General features: G+C 35.0%; 1 protein-coding gene across 5 annotated transcripts in view; it reads right to left on the reverse strand.

The window, feature by feature from the left end:
• LOC125676214 (uncharacterized) overlaps window positions 1-22,326 on the reverse strand; it is a 499,894-nt gene that overhangs the window by 3,082 nt on the left and 474,486 nt on the right. For all 5 annotated transcript variants that reach the window (XM_056159047.1, XM_056159043.1, XM_056159044.1 and 2 more), the window contains one exon: window positions 8,404-8,634. In XM_056159047.1, coding sequence (XP_056015022.1) covers window positions 8,404-8,634 — 231 coding nt within the window. The remainder of the gene's footprint in view (window positions 1-8,403; window positions 8,635-22,326) is intronic.

The following is a 22,326-nucleotide window of genomic DNA, read 5'->3' on the forward strand; positions in this document are numbered from 1 at the left end:
CTCCAGCAAAAACTGTCATCGTCTGAATTATATAAAAATTCACAAGAATCACGGACAGAAAGCATTAAAGAATTCTATGTATTTGAAAACTAATGGGGAATTATTTCAAAAGCAAAAGGAGATATATCAGTCTCATGAACATTGAACTTAAAACTGGGGCATGATGCGAACAAACGTGAGTGTATCCTACATACTAATTACAATGTGATTGTCAAGAAGACGATTTTGCCAAAAATGGGGTTTTTATAGAGGGGGGGGGGTCTAGTATTCCAAACCCGCCATTAATCGAAGTGCTATATTGGACACACACTTGATTTTAGTTTTGATGAGAATTATTTACTTATTTACATATCCTCTTCCCTATGACACATGGGGCTGTCACTAATCTCCTTCATCAATGTCGGTGATAATGGTTCATATCAATGTAATAAAACGTACCCTAGATGTTCTTCAGAAAATTGCAAAAACAGTTTTCTATAGTTAGTGTATTCCTACAGTCTACATAAGAAACTGAACTGCTAGTGAATGTGACAATGAAATTTGAATTCACACTACTAGATTATCCTTTCATGGTAAATTGTCGAACTGTTTATCTATATAGTTCTTATAAAAGTAGTATAAAAGATGCATACCATTTTTTGTCTGATTCAATTTTTTTTTCAAACTTCAATATCTTGCTATAAGGAACAGATACACTTATGTGCATGGTATAACAGGAATTTATCCTATCATTTTTGTCCACATAGTTTCAAATATAGGGTATCAGACCGCAGTTAGAAAAGTTTCAATTAAAAAATCGCGATAAGCATGTCGCCTTTCTAAAAAAAAATATCTACATGTTTTACAGAAATTAATAATATGTTTATAAAGCTGGCTTATTTGGTTCTAAATCTCAACAAAATATATTGTAATTGATATATTTGGGTACACCACGGTGTACAGCATGCATGGCTTGTCAATAACAAATCTTAGACAATTAAGGAAGTTAGTTCTTGAGCTTTTGAGAACAACTGCGGAGGATGCTACAATTAAGTAATTAGTGGTTCCAAACTGATCCCATTGATGCAAACATATTACACATCTATCACGGAGCTCTATTCAGATCAATGTTGTTTTATGTGTCAATTCAAAGGGTTTGGCAAGGACTATATTTTGTGGCGGAAGAATTGATTAATCAAATAGTTTTAAATTTGCGTACTATTACAGATTCTGTTTCATCCAATATATTGTCTATATTGTATACTCCTATTCTACATATTTCAGTTTTATAATTTATGATACAGGTAGTTCAGATGTTGTAATTTCATAATTTTGTTGATATGTTTTTCCAAACAGAACACAAATTCTTTAAATTAATTTACCCGATATTGTGTTTCAAAGTTCAATATGTTCGCCAGTAATCTAAATATTTGATCTCAAACCCTCGCTTATTTAACTCCACCTTAAATTTTAAAACAATATCGTGAAAATTACGTAATATTTTAGAAATTGACATTACTTCTAGTATGTCCTTTTAAACTCTCAAAATTTTATATGCCAAAAACGTCATTATTAATTTATATTACTTGTATTAAACCTTTCTTATTATTTTGTGTTGCTGATCTCGTGTTGGCAACATGTGAATCAAGTTTAATTGAATAATACTTGAGTCAAATTTAAGTACAAGAAAGGTTTAGAACACTGCAGCTTAACGAACACATCTCATGTTTTCAAAGTATACAACATTACATGCATTTCGTCTTCTTTATGCTTATAGTAATTAATAATAATAGTTCGTTCGCCAAAATTTTGCAATAATTAACCACAATACAAATTTAAATCTAAGGCCTGATTTCAAAAAGTCTAGTTAATTAGGTAGGTAGTCACGTGGTACAGTGACGTCATATGCGCCCTTCGGATAGTAAAAGTACTGTGAGATATTATTAAAAAACTGGTTACTGGTTACCTGTGCATTATAGGACACAATATAAGATACTTACTTATACTTACAAAGCCTTACATGATGAGTGCACAACTTATATCAAACAATTACTAGAGGTATATAAGCCTACCCAAAATCTTAGGTCTATAAAACAATCAGTCACTTTAGTTATTCCAAAACGCCGAACCCTAACATACGGAGATCGGTGTTTCAGAACAATAGCTCCAAAACTGTGGAATGCCCTTCCAGAACATTTAAGGGACTGTAGAACACTGTGTGCATTCAAGAAGTCACTGAAAACACATTTTCCCATCAAGTTTTCCAGGACTAGTTTCTATCATTTCAGTCATTCGTGTAGGTTAGATTCTGTGAAAAACTGTGAAAACTAAAGACTGTGTGTCTTAGCTTTCGAATACCATTTTGTGATGTTTTATTTAAAAAAAGAAAAAGAATTGTATGTTTTAATGTATTATACCTCAGACATTATATACTGTGTGTGCGTGTGTGTATTTTATTATTATTATTATTTTAATATGCCCTGAAACTGATGTTTATTCTTATCTAGCATATTTATGGTATCTTGTGTTTTCATGTTTTATATGTACAATCAGGATAGGTACAGCTTTTAATGTTTTATTTATTTATATTCTATGTATTATGTGTATAACATTCTGTTGTAAGGTATATATGCATTGTAAAGCACCTTTGAGCGTACATAGTGTATGAAAAGGGTGCTATATAAATATGGTATTATTATTATTATTATTTAAAACTCAACTTTTAGGGGCCTAATTTATTTACCATGGGCAACATTTAAATCGATGTTGACAAATTGTCCGAGTTTTATATGTGTTCGCCACCAGTGCACACATATAACGATGTAAATACCCAAATATAGCGAGTAAAGCGTGTATGAAATCGGCAATATTGTGAGTAAATAATGTTTATATGGGTCGATGTCTACAAACTGTTTGGTGATGTTATTCCTTTATACATCTGTAATTAGCGCTGTTTTTCTAAACTAAACAGTGCAATCATTATTTATTTTTGGATTCGACAAATTATGATACGTTAAATTGTTGACAACTAGGCCCTATGGCAAGCTATTGTCACGAGTGCATTTCGGAAAGAAAGACTAAAGTACACCGCCACGGCACATGATACGCCCGTCACATATTGTTAACATGAACATATCACCATGAAGAGATAGGTATGCCTGGAACCAAATGTCAACCTTCCTTTAAGAATCTTACCCACTTTATGGTCTCATGTGACATTGCTTCAAATATTGATAATGTAAGCTTAATGATTTTTAAAAGGATATAAAAACATTTTCCCAAATGTTTTCAATGAAATGATTAAAGTGCAAGATAGCCCTTTATCCAAGCAAACAACTTACAATAAATGGGAGTACTCAAAAAGGTTGATTTATTCAACATATCAAAAAATACATATATCAGTATCTGCCTTTGTCAAATCTTCAAGTATAAAAGTAAAATATGCATGGTGATGTCAATATAAATAAATATAGATTAAAAACGGTTATTTCAAACACTGGTGCATCTCCTATGGTGTAGTTATTAATTAGAAAAAAAATAATACATCATATATTTCTCAACTGGTTGTGTTAGACTTGAGAAATGCACATCTGCAGCTTTGCTCATTGTATTTTAAGGAATGAAGAACAATGCACAGCGTAATAAAACATCAAACATTAGTCATTATGTTTATTCTTAGACTGTAAAACTGTCATCTTAGTGAGACATGACAATCTGCACCTTGTTGTTGAGATATAAAATAAAAATACATTTTACAATATCATATTAATTCTTAAACTTTATACCAAATTAACTTTCAAAGTAATGGCTACCAATTAGAACTGTTCTAAAATTTGACAGATCAATTAGAAGGCCAGATTCCTCTGCCCAATTCCCCGATTGCAAGAGATATAGATAGCACCTCCTTGATCAGATCTTCTAAACTCATTAATTAATCTGTAATTTGACAGAATGCAATTTTTCTGTTAGCAAAATGTCTCCTGAATTGCTTGATAATTACACCCATGGGACAAGGGAAATTTCTCTTGTTACTGACACAAAAGAAATAATTTGTTATATACTGCTGTATAGTACAGTGTATATAATGAAGAATGTGTAGTTTCTTGAATTAACATTTTTTAATATGGTTATTGCAATACTATTTCATCTGTTCAGATTTACACAAATGCCCAATCTGCAGCTTTGTTCATTGTATATCTTTTTTCTGAACAATGCCACAGCCATAACAAAACATCAAAATACTAATCATTAAAATAGGCCTTTATACATATTGCAACCATTTGTTGTCTTAGTGAGAAATGATACTCTGCATATAGGTTGCTGAGAAAAAAAATTAAAAATTATATAGTACAATGTCAAATTAATTTTGAAAATAAAGACTAACCACAACAAACAAATTCACTTTCACAAATAATTTCTGGTATATCTGCAATTAAGAGGCTAAGATCTCTCTGCCCAATTCCCTAGAGAAAAAGATAACACCTGCTTGATCATGTTACTCACATGGGACAAGTGGAATTTCTCATGTTATTGTTAGAAACAAAGGAAACATTACATAGGCTAAAAAAAAAAGCTGTACATGTTTTCTTGATGTAACATTTTTGAATGAGGTTTTCTACAAAACTCTTATATGAGTAGGGATTGTACCAATTATAACATACTTTTTTCAAAAAATCACTTCAACTAAATGTCACAGTGACCTTAAAGTACAGTGCGACACACCTTCTACCTAAGATGCATAAGATGACCAAGTTTCATGATTCTAGATCAAATAGTTTTCAAGTTATGAGCCGGACAGGGTTTTACCATATTTTGCCATATCTTCTTAATTAAAAGTCACAGCGACCTGGTTTTAATGTGCAACACACCTTCTACCCAAGATGTATCAACTGACAAAGTTTGATTATTCTAGGCCTTATAGTATTTAAGTTATGAGCCGGACACGAAAAAGCTAACAGACGGACGGACGGACAGACGGACGGACATGAAGGCCATAACATAATACGGCCCGTCTTAAGACGGGGCGTATAAAAAGACAACACAAACACAAATCAATAAAAATATTCAAGTTTATAGTGGTAATCACTTTATTTTGATAAAGCAATCTTATTACTATTTTTGAATTGTGATCTGCACGTCTTTAGGAAGTACAAAGTGGGAGCACGGCGTTATAGCCTACTGACGCACTCAAGATGCTAGGAGTTCAATAAGGAAATAATTTTATAATTCAATTTAAAGTTAGGAAATACTATATTCTATTATTTGTATAATTAAAAGTTCAATTATTTTGTATCTTTAATTTTTTGATTTTTTTGTTGTTGTTGTAAATCTACCAGTTGGTAGAAGTTACATTGTATCGTTGATATATGTTGTTACAAGGTGAAGGTCAGTTGATCTGAGTGTGTATTGAACTTGAAGGGCAAAACAGAATGTATGCTATAGGCCTACCAGTGCTTATAGTTTCGATATATCCATTTTCTCGCAGTTTATCAGGGTCCCTGTCCAAGCAGTTTTTGAAAAGGTGACTGAGTGTGTTTTTTAAGGTAAAGTTCTTGCTCTAACAAAACAAACATCCACGTCTTTTTTTCTCGTACCTTCCTTCGAAAAATTGAAAAATACTCAGTATAAATCCTTTCTACCGACAACTAGTACACCCGAGCATGGCACAAAACGTCTTAAAGCATTATTATTTACAAGCCGTTAACGTGATAATTGGATTTTTGTCGATTAAATCTAATCTGTTTATGAAATGGCTAATAGATGTTTTCAAACCCGAGGGCGCATATGACGTCACACATAATGGCGCGTAAACTAGCAAAAGAAAATTTGCATATCGCAAGATTTGAATTTCATCGCTTTCAAACTCGAAAACTACGCAAAATATTTCATTTAAAACACGTATAAAGTAGTTTTAGACATAAAAAGAGTTAATTGTGCTGAAAAAATAAATAAAAGTTTAGAAACATGCGTTGTGGCCTTTAATAACAAGCATTGCGACCCCGGTTTTTCTTTTTAATTTCCTAATTCTCTCTCAATGTACAAATTAATAATACATTTCCCCAAAAATGACATCACTCCAAATTCCAGGTACGAACCCCTTTAAGATCTCTATAAAGGGATTGTATAATTCACATTTTGTAAAAAAATAAATAAATAAATAAACAAAATCATCCCGAAATGGAAATATTTTGAAATAAAGAGAATTCAACTTGGTATTTCGGATAGTTTGGACTTTATATAAAATTTTATGAAGAAAAAAATTAAATTCCTCAAATGGCATCATCATATATGACTTTTACATTTAAGATACGACCTTGACCTTTTCATTACGCTTTAAGAAAAAAAAAATGCATGTACAAGTGTTCAAATATCAGGTCTATATCTAGTAGCTACATAACAAAAGTCACGCATCATTTAATAAGAGACAGAGAAACCTCACAAATATGATGTAAATGCATGAAATATTTAGGACTCCAAGACCTTCAATATATTGACTGTATCCCATATTTTTTCAGAATATGCCAAATACATGTCATAGTTTACATTAGTTTGTTCAGAACAGTATTGGTCATTAGTATTGTGAAGATTTTATTGATTTAATTAATGAATTTAAAAGATGCCAGTGAAAACTGATTTGACAGGTCTTTGTACTACCTTAAAACGGTTCCCGTTTGTACATTCCTTTCTAGAACAACATAAGGTTGCATGAATGAACAGTGATCAATCTCATAACTCTTATATAAGCTATACAAAATATATAATTGGACGAACGCGGGCCCCTGGACACACCAGAGGTGGGAACAGCTGCCTAGGAGGAGTAAAATCCCCTGTCGACCAGACACACCCACCGTGAGCCATATATCCTGACCAAGAAAACGGAGTTATCCATAGTCAAAATCAGTGTGCCAACAGCGGTCTAACAATCGGTATCAAACACGTCAGGCAGCATTTGACCCAATGATAGGTTTTATTGCCAAATTTAGTCGTTATAACAAAAATAGTATTTGCAAAATGCTGACTTTAATCGATACTGTTGAAACTCCTGTACCATCAACTTGTGTGTCAGTAGCCTGCTGCGATTTAAAAATTGACCATACGCAGAACATGCTCTTTGGTATCGAATCAGTTGAGAGATATAAGCACCATATACAGGTGCTAATGAAATATTGCTATATAGATATGAGAAATTGACGGTGGAGAAGCTGGGATCATCCCTTTTGTCATACATTTCAGTTTTCATTTTACCGTTAATGTCTACTTTCAATAAAATATCTACGTATGAAGCAGAAGTGGACGACTCTGTGGTGTCTTTTATTTCGAGCTCACGTGGATATATTGAATCGGCATATGAATAAAAGTTATTGTTAATATAGAAAACGTCGTCGATATATCTAAATGTCGAATTGAAGGCCACAGCAAGATATTGTTTCTTCTCAAGTGGATTTTTAAAAATAAATTCTGCTTCATATGAAGATAGAAACAGATCAGCTAACAAGGGAGCACAATTCGTGCCCATTGGAATCCCAACATACTGTTGGAAGACCTGGTCACCAAAGACCACGAAGATATTGTCAATGAGGAACTCTAACAGATACATGCATATTGTTTTGAAAATGTACACTACTTCCTGAGAATATATTAAAAAAAATCTCTCTAATTCTATGTAAAACTTCGAACATGTACAATTGTCCAAATCCAGAACTTAAATCTACACTATATATAAAGATGACTATAAATTCAAACTATTGGGTCGTTGTAATTTTTAAGGTGGAAAATCATTTCAAAAAATGTTTCCTCTCTGAAAAACTGTAAACCCATAGCAGTCTTACAGCCACCAACACCCCCGAGGTCCTGGTGTTTGAACCACACAATCTGATGATGCATACATATTAGTTTGTCGCCGATGTTATTTTGAGAAGAAAGAATTAAAGAATTCGTTGAATTTCTACTGTAGCTACACCCTTACGCGGTGGCCATGACATATGAAGAACTGAAATCTACGTTATAGGTAAATATTTCCTCTTGTGGTACTAGTTCTATATCAAAGCTATGCAATTAACAGCTTTTGTAGTCGACTGGTCTTTGCTAAGAGTATTTCAAAACAGTCCATCTTACTTTTTAGTCAAAAACTAAAAGAACAGTTTAGACATATGACGTAAAATGTCATTTACGTCCATTAGTATTGTTAGTTGTGCAAAACCTTGTATGAATGTAACTCATTAAGTACATGTATAGTGGATATGAAATTAAGCACTCTTGATTACTGATATTATAATATCAAATTATGTAAGAGTTAGTACATATCTTCTACACAATTACTATAACTCTTTTCTACCTAACGTAAATTGAATGCTGCTTGCAAATATACGTGTCGATTTCATGGCACATAACGTTCATGATAAATTAATCAGTAAGAAATCACACCTTTGTACGTCCACCCAGAGAATACGGTGCCCATCTGGTCACACACTTCCTTATCCACCACCTGGTCCAGACGTTTAGAGGCGTCCACAACCACCATGTAGAAAGCTCTTCTGGTCAGGTAAATCTGATGACAGGCGTAGTACGGACACTGTCCTCCAAAGTCAAACATACTCAAGGTCTTCTGACCAGCATTATTCCCTATTTCTTCACCACCGCCCGGCGTTGTCTTGGCTGAAAAATTAAGACCATTATTCGGACAAATATGACGGAATTAAAATGATATTTGTTATATTAAACGACACGTATCCAAATCAAGCAATCTGCAAGAAGAAGTATTGCGAGTTCCAAATGCATGCAAATATGTGTCCGTGTCCAAAAAATGTTGTAAATAATTAACATACATCCGTATACTGGGAGTGATCCTAAAGACAGATTTCCCGCTCTCTAGGAAATATTGAGACAGACCAAAGAGCTGCAGATCAAACCTTTTATAAAAATACCTTCCATTTACGGCACAGAAAAAATATCCACTTTGGAGACTTTGTATCGCTGCATTCTTGCATTGTCGTCTCAAACATTCAATAGCAAACAATCCCTAACATATTTTTCTACTATACTTGTGTCCAAACATACCTTCAAACATTCAATAAAGCCCCATGTGACCCGAAAACTCACAGCTTCAAATGATTTCAGTTGTTGACATAGCCTAGTTGAGCACATGTAGCCAGTCAAATCAACCCCGGTTCATCTTTATACTTGTACTTTTTAAGAATAATATCTTAGTATACAAATATCCCCACAAATATCTTGAGCTAAATATTTTGGATGAAATCACCCCAGTTCGGTAAAAATTAGTTGTTTTAATAGGGTTGAAGTAAAATTCAAGGTTTTCTATTTCGCGAACGTTCCTACCATATATCCCAACTTACTTGTGTTAAAACATACCTTTAGATATTCATTGATTTAAAGTTCCATGCAAACCGAACACCCACAGCTTCACATGATTTTTGTTGACATAGCTATGCTAGGTAGCCAGTCAAGTCGAACCGCTTTAATTTTCGTATTTATTCATATTATCCAATATGAAGTAAGCATTCGGTTTTCATTTATCATAACACGAATAATCAAGATGATTTTTAAATGCATTTATTAATATTCACATAGACGTAAAATATGCTGTTGAGTATCGAAAAGTAATCTGGGGCGTCTATTATTAAAGTCTAGTCTGGGCCACGCTCTCGCCACCATTAGCGAAGCGTACAATCAGAGAGAAGGGGCCGAAAGTCTAGTCTGGGCCACGTTCTAGCCACCAATAGCTAAGTGTAAAATCAGAGAGAAGGGGCCGAAAGTCTAGTCTGGGCCACGCTCTCGCCACCAATAGCGAAGTGTAAAATCAGAGAGAGGGGGCCGAACGTCTAGTCGGGCCATGCCCTCGCCACCAATAGCTAAGAGTAAAATCAGAGAGAAGCGGCCGAAAGTCTAGTCTGGGTCAAGATCTCGCCACCAATAGCGAAGTGTAAAATCAGAGAGAAGGGGCCGAAAATCTAGTCTGGGCCACGCTCTCGCCACCAATAGCGAAGTGTAAAATCAGAGAGAAGGGGCCGAAAGTCTAGTCTGGGTCACGCTCTCGCCACCAATAGCGAAGTGTAAAATCAGAGAGAAGGGGCCGAAAGTCTAGTCTGGGCCACGCTCTCCCGCCAATAGCAAAGTGTAAAAGCAGAGAGAAGGGGCCGAAAGTGTAGTCGGGTCACGCTCTCGCCACCAATACCTAAGTGTAAAACCAGAGAGAAGCGGCCGAAAATCTAGTCTGGGTCACGCTCTCGCCACCAATAGCGAAGTGTAAAATCAGAGAAGGGACAGAAAGTCTGGTCTGGGACACACTCTCGCCACCAATAGCTAAATGTAAAATCAGAGAGTCTAGTTCAGTATTTAAACTTATTTGAATTATTATCATATGACTAAGCTGGGGCGATTTTATCCAAAATACTTAACTAAAAATGAATCAATATGACGAGCTATCTAACGTGGCTATGTCAACAAACAAAATCATTTAAAGCTCGGAATTCTTGGGTCTCATGGGGCTTTAATAAATGTTTGAATGTATATTTCGTCACGAGTTTAGTGACAGATATGTTAAGATTTGTTCTATTAAATGTTAAGATGGCGATATAAGAACAGAGCGATATAAACTGTAAGGTCTCAACCTACTCCAGCAAACTAGAGGTTCACGGCGAGATACATACAGTGTATGACTTGGCGCTGCGTAACCTCTGGCATCCATTGTAACAAAAAATAGTTGCAGTCTAGTCCACATATTCAAATGTACATGTCGATTGTTAGTTGATTATTGTAGACAAGTAATCATTGATACAGGTTCAAGAACATGTATAGACTCATGTAGATATGTACCCCTACCGTGCATATCCGTGCACTTCGTTTACAACTAGAAGTCAATTTTGCGCATATCAAATTTCAAATTAACCCTCGTTCCAATCATTTTGGATATTTTCGGCTTTGTTTATACATGTGATTTGTAAAATCAGTGTTACCCGGTGTTCGTGGTGATGATATGCCTCGCTTGGTCTTCCGGGCTTGCCCTGCCCTGTTCTTCATTTTCCATTCTTTAGAAAATTTATGGAATTAATTACTGTTCGTTATCCTCACTTTTTTATTTAAGATATATAATCAGTTTAGCTCTTTAGAAAAAGTATACCGGTATGAATCGTTGCAGTTCACGATTTTATGGATTTGCAGCAAGAGGACCACGGGCCAAATCGCTCACTCGAGTAGCATTGGTCCTGCTGTTGATAACTTCTCGTGATTCATACATATATTTTTATTGGGATCTTTTATTTCCTCATTGTGGCTGCAACCTTGCCCCAGAGGGCCACGATATTATCAAATTTGTGCCAACATCATCTTACTATTCTAGCTAGAGGAGGTTAAGGTCACAAGGTCATATTTAATGGTATGAAATTATAGGTCTTGCCATATGAAATCTACACAATATAGAAGCTCTAACTCAAATAGTTCGAAGGATATCAAATAGGTTCTAATTGCATTTTAATTGGAAAAGTACATTCAAGACTATCATCTAAATCAAATACAGGTGATACCCTCTCTCCTACTTCAAAACAGTTACTCCTACAAATCAAGTCATAGAATAAAAACATGATAGTAATAAACATATGTTTAGCTTACGGCTGTATTGTAGAGGAAAATCATCGAAAGAACTAAAAACATACAATTACACTACACTACATGTATGTTTCAGCATTAGAATTTAATCATTTTGCTTATAAAATACCTACTTTGTTCTTCAAATACACCCTATTTATTGAAATATGAATTAAATAATGTGATTTACATTTTTACATTCATAATTATATGTTACAGTGCGTACTGCCGCGAAGTCTGGGAGCATCTCGCTATTTGTTTATCTATCTGACCAAATGAATGAAATAGCTACACAACCAGATTATTTGATGTATAAGAGCGGATCTAAAAAAAAATTCAAAGCAAGAAGGGGGGGGGGGTGAAGCCTCAAAATGGCTAGCATTGACTCTGTTTCTTTTTTACAATGTTCAACCATAGAGTGAGTGTAATTTCTATAACAATGTTCAACCATACAGTGGGTGTAATCTCTAGAACGCGGTGACCGAGAGGTTAGAGCATTCACCCCACATGCGGGAGGCCGGGGTTCGAATCCCGGCCGCGACAGAGCTAAGTCGTTAAAATAGGTAATGACAGTTTCATAGCCAAACGCTCGGCATCAGGTGTGAATGTCACGGGTCCTCGGAGATGACCTTAAAAACGGATATCCCCTGTCACAGTAGGTGTAGCACGCTAAAGAACCCTCACTGCTCAATGGCCTTAAGCGCCGAGCATAGGCCTAAATTTGAAGCCCTTCACCGATCTTGGTGACGTCTCCATATCAGTGAAAAATTCTCGAGCGAGACGTTAAGCAAGATACAATCAATCAATAATCTCTATAACTGCTTTTCTCCACAAACAGATCCGCCACTGGTTATATGTTGGAATCGATACAATGGGCAGAATTCAGTTGTCCGCAGAATTCAGTTGTCCGCAGAATTCAGTTGTCCAAATTCGCCGTCATATGACCGAACGAAAGCGGCGCACTGACAAATAAAATAAACCGATGAAAAAATGACGGAACATGTATCTATCATTCGTGTCACATTTCTAATTTATTCAAATCTTCTAAAGTTTTCACATAACTTAGGGAAAAGCAAAAACGGCTTGACTACCATGGGTACATATAAAATAAACGTGATTCTGTTTTGAAACAACTAGAAAACCTGAGCATTTGTACTTTTTATCATAATTTTCTGACATTATGAAAGATTAGTATAATAATGATATTTGCATCAGATCACATCTACTTGACATGTTATTCACCATTTTTATAAAGTGGCGAATAACTCTTTTCGACTGGCGCATTTGGCGTAAGCTGGTGGGCTAAATACAAGCAAATGAAGTGTCACATCGGGTAACGGAAGCTCGAAAACCACGTTCTGTGTACGCGCACCGATTTGTCCAATAAAACCTCACCTATATCAACGGATACATTGTAGTTCACGGATCCATATAAATCACGAAAATTTGATAAAATAAGACACTGTAAAATCGAAAGTACATTTTTTAAGTGATGTAAACGTCATTCTACAATAACTTGCTGATTTCCGTGTATACCTGGTTTTTCATGTTACTATATTCATTCTGATTTCTACATCAACTGTATGTAGATGATACTAGATGGGTTTCAACTGAGAAGTTAATTTAAAGTTTTTATTACAGAATGAGTCATTATTTGAGTTTTCGTTAAATAGTGTCTACGTTTTGAGGTGAATCAACATAAAATCGATATTATGAATTGAATTTAAACATTTGTCTTGACTGTCTCATGCATTACAAAGTGACGAGAAAGTACATTTGCTACCTCTAAATACACCTAGTAATATAACGCAGAATTTATTTTCATGAAGCAAGATAGAAAGCAAGTGAATTGTACGTGAATATTTCAATGCAGTTTGACGTGTTTCATACCAATACGCCAGTTTCGAGATACGAACTCTTCTGTACAGGAGGTGCATTTAGTGAAACTTTGAATACCTAAGTGGGACAGAGTGGATATGCAGCCAACGAGGAAGACGATGACATGTATTAAAAGCGGCTTCTCTTTAAATATGTAAATGTGGGAAATACTAAATACTATCGAAAGAAATGTTTTACTAAAGTGGAAACATAGAAACAATGTCATATTTGCAAGAAATATCTTGGATATGGTACTTATGACGAACGAAATAACGTGATAGGATAATAATTCTATGTATTTGATTACTTCCTAAATACTTATCACTTACTTAGTTTGTGTATCAGTCGAATTCGGGTTATCAAACACCGTATGGGAAACTTACTAAGTACATTCATTTACGCTATGATCAATATCTGTCCCACTCCCGCGTGTAAACAAATTCTTTAGCGCCTTACTATGTACGAGAGTTCTCCAAAGGGAAATAACTCTGACGTATCTCGAAACCGGTGTATTGTTAGGTCATCCTTTTCATATACAGTACGTGCAACGTTCCTCTTGATATAATAAACGCTAGAATTCGATACCCTCACGATAGGATAGGATACACGCACGATGGGATAGGATACACTCACGGTAGGATAGGATACACGCACGATAGGATACACGATAAACCTGATAAATGTAAAACACGATAAACGGTCTTCACGATAGACCTGATTAACGATCTCCACGATACGTATGAGTAAATTGATACAGGTATACGCCAAAATTAACGGATCTACAATGGTAGTGAGGTATAACCCTACCCATGTGATTGATTGACTGAGAGGGAGGAAGAGAGAGAGAGAGAGAGAGAGAGAGAGAGAGAGAGAGAGAGAGAGAGAGAAGGGGGTGTTAAACAATAACTTCTTTAGCGAAACATGGATGTTGGGTGTTTTATGTAAAATGCTAACATAAAATATTCAAAATTGGATCTCTCTCTCTCTCTCTCTCTCTCTCTCTCTCTCTCTCTCTCTGAATGAGTGCGCCTGTATCTGTTTGTGTATCATCTTGCGTGGGAATTGCTTCCAAGAACATATTGAAATATACTTTTTACAACAACCTCTGTACTGAAACATGGGTGTTGAGTGTGTGTGGTTTTTGAAATTGCACATGCTTTACCTAAAAGCACATTTCAACCTTGTCTTCATCTTTGTAAAGTTTTTGTAGACTTGCATTAAAAACACACGTTTTCCATGAACACTCCACCCCTGAATATTTAAAAATGATATTCAATGCGAATGTTGCAATTTCTTTGAAATGATCGGAAGAATTTGAATAACGTTTATAGAATGCTGGCATCACAATGGGATATTCTAAATTTGCTCATTGAATTAAAAAAAAAATGAAAATATGTAAATAATTAATTTCTTTGATCTATGCCCTTACTGTCTTTATTAGTCCCCTAAGTCGGAGGGGATGTTAGGTTTGCACTTCGTCCGTACGTATGTCTGTATGTCTGTCCGTCAGTCCAGCAAATCAGTTTTCCTCATTTTTTTCTCTGTTCTTCAAAACGTGTAGATATGCATTTGATATTTGGTACATTATTTTTCCATTTCGTCTCGATCCACTGATTTTGCGCTAAGTTATGGTCCTTGGAAAAATTGCATGCATTATCAGTTTTACTAACTTTTTTTTAATTGTGTATGCAGATATTCATTTGATATTTCGTACATTGTTTTGCCATAACAAGATACAGATGAATTTTGAATATTTCCTAGTTTAGTCTTTGTACCTGATTAGTAGTTGATTTCCAACCATTCCTATTCCGGTTCCTCAATTTTCTCTTTCACCATAATCTACGAAATGGACTTCGAACATTTTTACGGTTCAATACTTTTCGAGACCGATATGAGACTATGTATAGTTATGCAATACTCTCGGAATGTTTTTCTTTTTTTAATTTTATTTGTTATACCATCACAGCTGAAATTAGAAACACTACACACTATACCTGGTTTTAAATTTTATTTGTTATACCATCACAGCTGGAATTAGAAACACTATACACTATACCTGGTTTTAAATTCTTATCAATGTTTGATATCCACATGTCAATATGTCAGCTGGTGTTTCTAAAAGGGTTATTATCACAAACAATTTAATAGATAGATTATACAGGAAATTGGCTAAATGATATCGTTTATTAAGATAATTGTACAAGTTATTCCCTTAGCAGTATAATAGTACAGATTTATTTAGTTGTATTGTTCTTTTAATTTAACGATTGTCATTAGTTTTTGTTTTTAATCATCGCTTTCGTGTAACTAGTATTTATCTATCTTTTCATTCGCCTTTTTTTCTCTATATATTTTGGTTGGTCAAGTTCAGATTGATAGTTACGAGTACTATGTAACATTAATACAATGCAGTGATATTGTGCTTCAATACATAAATAGTTCCTCCATTCTGATGTATAACGCCATTTAATACAAGTTAATTATGATTTGAAACTGAGCCAGACTTCAAATAAACATACAACTATATTCTATAGGTCTTGCCTAACAACGAGAAAACAATCTGTGTACTGAACCGAAGTATCTTATTGCACACGTTGACTTTCTATTTTATAGTAGGCCGAAAACAGTGTTACAGTGTAAATTTAGAGAAAGAAAAAATAGTTCCGGCAGCTGGTTTTCTGGTGCGTGTGTCCCCATACCAAACAGGTTATGGAAAAATAACATGCGTTCATGAATTTGAATTTGACAAATCAGAGACTATAATACAATTAGAATTAATATTGAATTATATACATGTAATCCCAAGAACCATTGATGCAACGTCCGCAAATAAATTGTTTCATTTCATTAATTGTATGGAATGTTAATGGTATCCATGATGCAGATTATTTCCTCATATACTGCCATGTGAAACAGATGCGTAGGTGCCTATACGCATGTATGCAACTATGTACAGATAATTAGAGAGAGAGAGAGAGAGAAGAGAGAGAGAAGAGAGAGAGAGAGAGAGAGAGAGAGAGAGAGAGAGAGAGAGAGAGAGAGAGAGAGAGAGAGAGAGAGAGAGAGAGGGGGGGGGGAGGGGGGACCTTTAAAATATGTGCCTCGAAAATACTTCATTCAATCAGTTCCAACGTCCAGTTTGAATCATCATGTCGAGTGTCTTTTAATGTTTATCATATATGTACAGGTAGTAGACACATTTAGTATATATTCATTGTTGTCAATAACATTTACCATACAAATGTCGGAAACAACGAAAAATAAGTGGACAGCACAATTCTTAAAACAAACGTAAAGTCAGTCCAAGTAACTACAGTGCACTGGTATTATAACACACTTTAGAAAATAATTCTGTGCATTCTTTTTGTTTTAGAAATCGACAAGAAACACTTTCTATTCCCAAATTGCCGTACAATGCGTACACTTCATTTTAGTTAAGCTGGCTACGCATCTGTAAAACATGTATTACCATTTGTAGCCTCATCTTACCATCATATCATGACTGGAATGAATTTAAAGCTACACTACCTAATGACACTCACATGACTTATCATGACCCTGTTGGTTTTGAGAAGACGATTCACCCCATATATTACCATGTACCACTATTTTCATTCTACCTTAGGTGTTCCGCATCATCTAAAACAAAGACGGATCCAAACAAAGTCTTATATGCTTTTTATATTTTCATAGGCATTTATTCTACATTTTCATGAAATTAGGAATGTTTACCATTTTTAAGTAGACGTTCCACAAAAACGAAAAAGAAAAATGTAAGATACATTTTTCTTGTGACACAAAATATTACAAGATAGCGCTTCCCACAAACTCGCAGAAGTCGTGTTTTACATTACGCCAAGGGATATATAAAACAAATGTCTTCACAAGAACAGCAGGGAGTCATATTGATTAACAAGCACCCTCAGGTAGTGTATATTCAAGTTGTTCAATTGATATGTGGGTAATGTGGATTCACAATTGAGGAACAAAGATTTTAATTTGAATTTACAAGGAAGCATCTTTAGAAATATTGTGTTCTTATGGAGCAAAAGTGTCATTATTAGTCTTATTGATATACAAGCATTCACATGTAAAACGATTCATGTCTGTTCAAATAATTCATAATGGACCCGGAGTGTAGGATCTCAGTAAGAGACGGACATCGAAACGAATCTATTTCATCAGGATTGAGTGAAACAACGCTTTAAATATTGTTTCCATTGTCAAATAAAATTGTTAAAAATTATCACTGCATGTACTTAATATAATATACGTGTATTTAATTTAAGAATACTTATAAAATATTTCCTCAGTCCTATCTACTCTATACTTGGTTACATGTACGTTAATACACAATAATGATCGTGAAGTTCCCCGCTTTCAGAACGAATTTTAGGGCCCTGATGTAAATAGTTATATTAGGAATGATACCAAGACCATATTTTCCTGTAATAGAGTGTAGAAGACACACTCTATGTTTTAATTTTTTCTAATGGATGTTCCAATGTAGATTTATGACGAATGTAAAATCAGATAATTCTTGTTGTGGGTGGAGCCGACGGAGAAGAGTTGGAAGTTGAATTGTTTCAAATTGTTGACAAACAAAAAATAAAATTTCTCCGATATTAAAAATTTTAAATTGTAATGTAGAGGAAGAAGGGGGTTGGGTTTGAAACTTGACAGTCTAAAATCATCTTTATGATAATCTCTTAAGCTACGTTTTCTTAAAGTATGTAGGGGGGGGGACCGTTAACCTTTCATTACCTGGATTCAATTCATAAATTATAACTTTCATGCATATATTCTCCTCTTTCATTATTTCTATCAAAATTAGTGGGCGCATGTCATCAAGTATATATTCATGTGCATATAAAAATAACAAATACTGACCATTATAAAAAATGATGATGATAGGCAGCCCCCCCCCCCCCGCCCCACCCCTCTTCACGATTCTACGTGCATGAAAACCATTCCTTCAAAGTTAGAATAACGACAAAGGTTAAAGGGTTCTGCAATAGTCTAAAGGTTTTGTACTTGTGTATCAATGAAGAAAGCGTCAACATGATACATGTATGTCACATCAGCAAGTCGACCCTGAACAAAATTTATAACAATGGTCAACCACAACTCCATTTATCACATGAAAGTCACGTGTTCCCAAATGTGAAATAAAGAACATTAACAAGAATTCTGTTGTTCGTTGTAACTGCTGTACGAGTGCGTGTTTATCAGTATGGTGTGTTGTACAATCGCTTATTATCTCGTTGCCGATTGCATACATTTTTGAGAGCTGGAGAATTCAAATAGAACAGAAAACAATCTACTTCTGCGTAAGATGCAAAGGTTGAAGCATATCAAAAACAATTATCAGTTGTTCCATAATTGCGAAAATCGTGAGAAAAATCTGAAAGGAACATCGATTTTCTCTCACCCCATATTCAAGGTATAACGCAAAAAAAAAAACAAAAAAAAAAAAAAACTGCGTTGCCGATCACGATTTCACGTTTCCAGGGGTGCAGTTGGTCAACCTGTAACCTGACCGACTCGTACCCAGGTCAGTTTGAACCCATTAGGTCGACTCGTAACCAAAAGGCAAGAGTCAACTCTGAGTATGAATTGCTCGCCTCTTAAATTGTTGACAACTAATATCTAAGCGATATTTCACATACGAGCGTGTATGCTCATACGTATCTGAAATTTGAAATTGTTTGTTTATTTAAGCGACGGACAGATTTTTCAAAACGATTCAATTTGTGATTAATGGTGATATTGTAATTTAATTAATGACGTTGAAAAAACGCCTACAAACGAGATGGTTTCTTGGGGGAGGGGGGTAATAGTACCTAAATCAAATTCAGAGGTAAGTATAAGATATTCCAAATCATTGTCTTCATGCCGAATGAGAACCTATATGAAAACAGAATGATGGTCATTCCTCATACTTCACCATGGTGCGACACTCCTGTGTTTCATGCCAGAAAACTCTTAGTACATATTTATATAATAATGCGTAAAATGTCACTTTGATATTACATTATTTTGTAAAACAAAGGTTTGGAGGGTTTTTATTATCTATCATAGAAAATTATCTGTAAAAGTGCATATTGTATATGCTACTTATAAATACATTTTACAAAAACAAGGGGAAGGGATTGCACTTCAAAATTTACAAAGGGTGCGACTTCACTTCTACCCATTAAAAACGTAAGTCAGCTCGTATCAAGATGCTTGGGTACGGGTTGTCTCTTGCCTTTTGGTTACGGGTTGACCTATTGGGTTCGAGGTGACCTGGGTACGAGTCAGTCAGGGTGCGAGTTGACTAGAAACATTTTAGTTTTATCGCTTGTTTTACGGAAAACAGCTGATGCGAATTTCGAGCTCAATCAAAAAGTTCGAGGAATGTTTCAAGCACTTTCAAGCACTAAGCTTTTTTTGAAAGTCAACAAGCTACATTGATGATACTTTGTATCTTTTAGCTGGTATATTCTACCTAAATTGCTTATATTTATATGATCACAATTTTAGGTACGATGATAAAACACACAGTGATTTCCACTTGTATGACAAATAATTATTTGCTAAATAAACAAATCAGATTGTTATGATATAGATTATTTTGGAAACGATATCCATGGCAAATGCATGTCTTCCCATTTTGTTTTATACACATACACGTATTTTATTGCATTGGAACTTCAAATTTTAGAAATAAATAAGAGACCCATGGACCACATCGGTCACCTGAGTTACCATGGGCAATATCTAAAGATTTCCCTACATATTCGCATGTAATACTTTGATCCCTATTGTGGCCTCACTCTACCCCAGGGAGGGGGCGGGGTGATTTTTACAAACTTGAATCTGTACTATGTCAAGAAACTTTCATCTAAATGCAAACTTTTTTGGTTCAGTGGTTCTTGAGAAGTTTTTAAAAAGATTTTTCAACATATATTCCCATGCATGTCTTTGATCACCTGTTGTGGCGCTACCCTACCCCCGGGGACCATGGTTTTAACAAACATGAATCTGCATTGTGTCAGGAAACTTTCTCTTTTGATCCAGTGGTTCTTGAGAAAATGATTTTGAAAGATGTTCCTTCTATATTTCTATGTAAAACTTTGATACCCTATTGTGGCTTCATCCTATTCCCGAGGGCCATTATTTTAACAAACGTGAATCTACACTATGTCAGGAAGCTTTCGTGTAAATTTTCACTTTCCTGACCCACTGGCCGTGGCCCGAATCATTTCATATTTCATGTAAATATACCCGTGTATCCCCAATATTTATGGTGCAATTCGACCTCCCTTTTCACCCCCCCCCTCCCCTTTCCCATCGCCGATGCTACTTTGAAATAATCATCTTTCTTATATTAAATAATCTTAATAGATACCGGATGGAAAAAAGTGCGACAGAACAGACCGGCATTCGATCCCCCCCCTCCCCGGATATCTTGTCAGAATACTAACCGAGCTCTCTGTAGCTGGACACCGGTGGCTGAACCCGTCTGATCACTATATTATTTTGTTTATACGACTTAGTGAGGTATCACTTTGTTTATACGACATAGTGAGGTATTACTTTGTGTATATGACATAGTGAGGTATTACTTTGTGTATATGACATAGTGAGGTATTACTTTGTTTATACGACATAGTGAGGTATTACTTTGTTTATACGACATAGTGAGGCATTACTTTGTTTATACGACATAGTGAGATATTACTTTGTTTATACGACATAGTGAGATATTACTTTGTGTATATGACATAGTGAGGTATTACTTTGTTTATACGACATAGTGAGGCTTTACTTTGTTTATACGACATAGTGAGGCATTACTTTATTTATACAACATAGTGACACATTATTTTGTTTATATGACAGGGTGAGGCATTACTTTGTTTATACGACATAGTGAGGTATTACTTTGTTTATACGACATAATGAGGCATTACTTTGTTTATACGACATAGTGAGATATTACTTTGTTTATACTACATAGTGAGACATTATTTTTTTTATACGACATTGTGAGATATTACTTTGTTTATACGACATAGTGAGGTATTACTTTGTTTATACGACATAGTGAGCTATTACTTTGTTTATACGACATAGTGATGTATTACTTTGTTTATACGACATAGTGAGGCATTACTTTGTTTATACGACATAGTGAGCTATTACTTTGTTTATACGACATTGTGAGGCATTACTTTGTTTATAAAATATAGTGAGATATTACTTTGTTTATACGACATAGTGAGACATTACTTTGTTTATACGACATAGTGAGACATTACTTTCTTTATACGACATAGTGAGGTATTACTTTGTTTATACGACATAGTGAGGCATTACTTAATCTATACGACATAGTGAGGCATTACTTTATTTATACAACATAGTGAAACATTATTTTGTTGATATGACAGAGTGAGGCATTATTTTGTTTATACGACATAGCTACCGCCGCAGTGACCTAGAGGATAGAGCATTCGCCCCGCATGCGGAAGGCCTCGACATATCTTAATCGTTAAAACAGGTAGTGGCAGTTCCATCGCCAAACGCTCGGCATCAGGCGTGAATGCCACGGGTCCTCGGGGATGAACTTAAAAACGGATGTCCCGTGTCACAGCAGGTATGGCACGCTAAAGAACCCTGACTGTCAATGGCCGTAAGCGTCGAGTATAGGCATACATTTGAAGACCTTCACCGGTCTTGGTGACGTCTCCATATGAGTGAAAAATACTCGAGTGAGACGTTAAGCAATATACAATCAATCAATATACGACATAGTGAGGTATTACATTGTTTATACGATATAGTGAGGTATTACAGTACAGGCCATGAAGATATCTTGTT

Source organism: Ostrea edulis, chromosome 3 (genome assembly GCF_947568905.1).
Source record: "Ostrea edulis chromosome 3, xbOstEdul1.1, whole genome shotgun sequence".
NCBI lineage: Eukaryota > Metazoa > Mollusca > Bivalvia > Ostreida > Ostreidae > Ostrea > Ostrea edulis.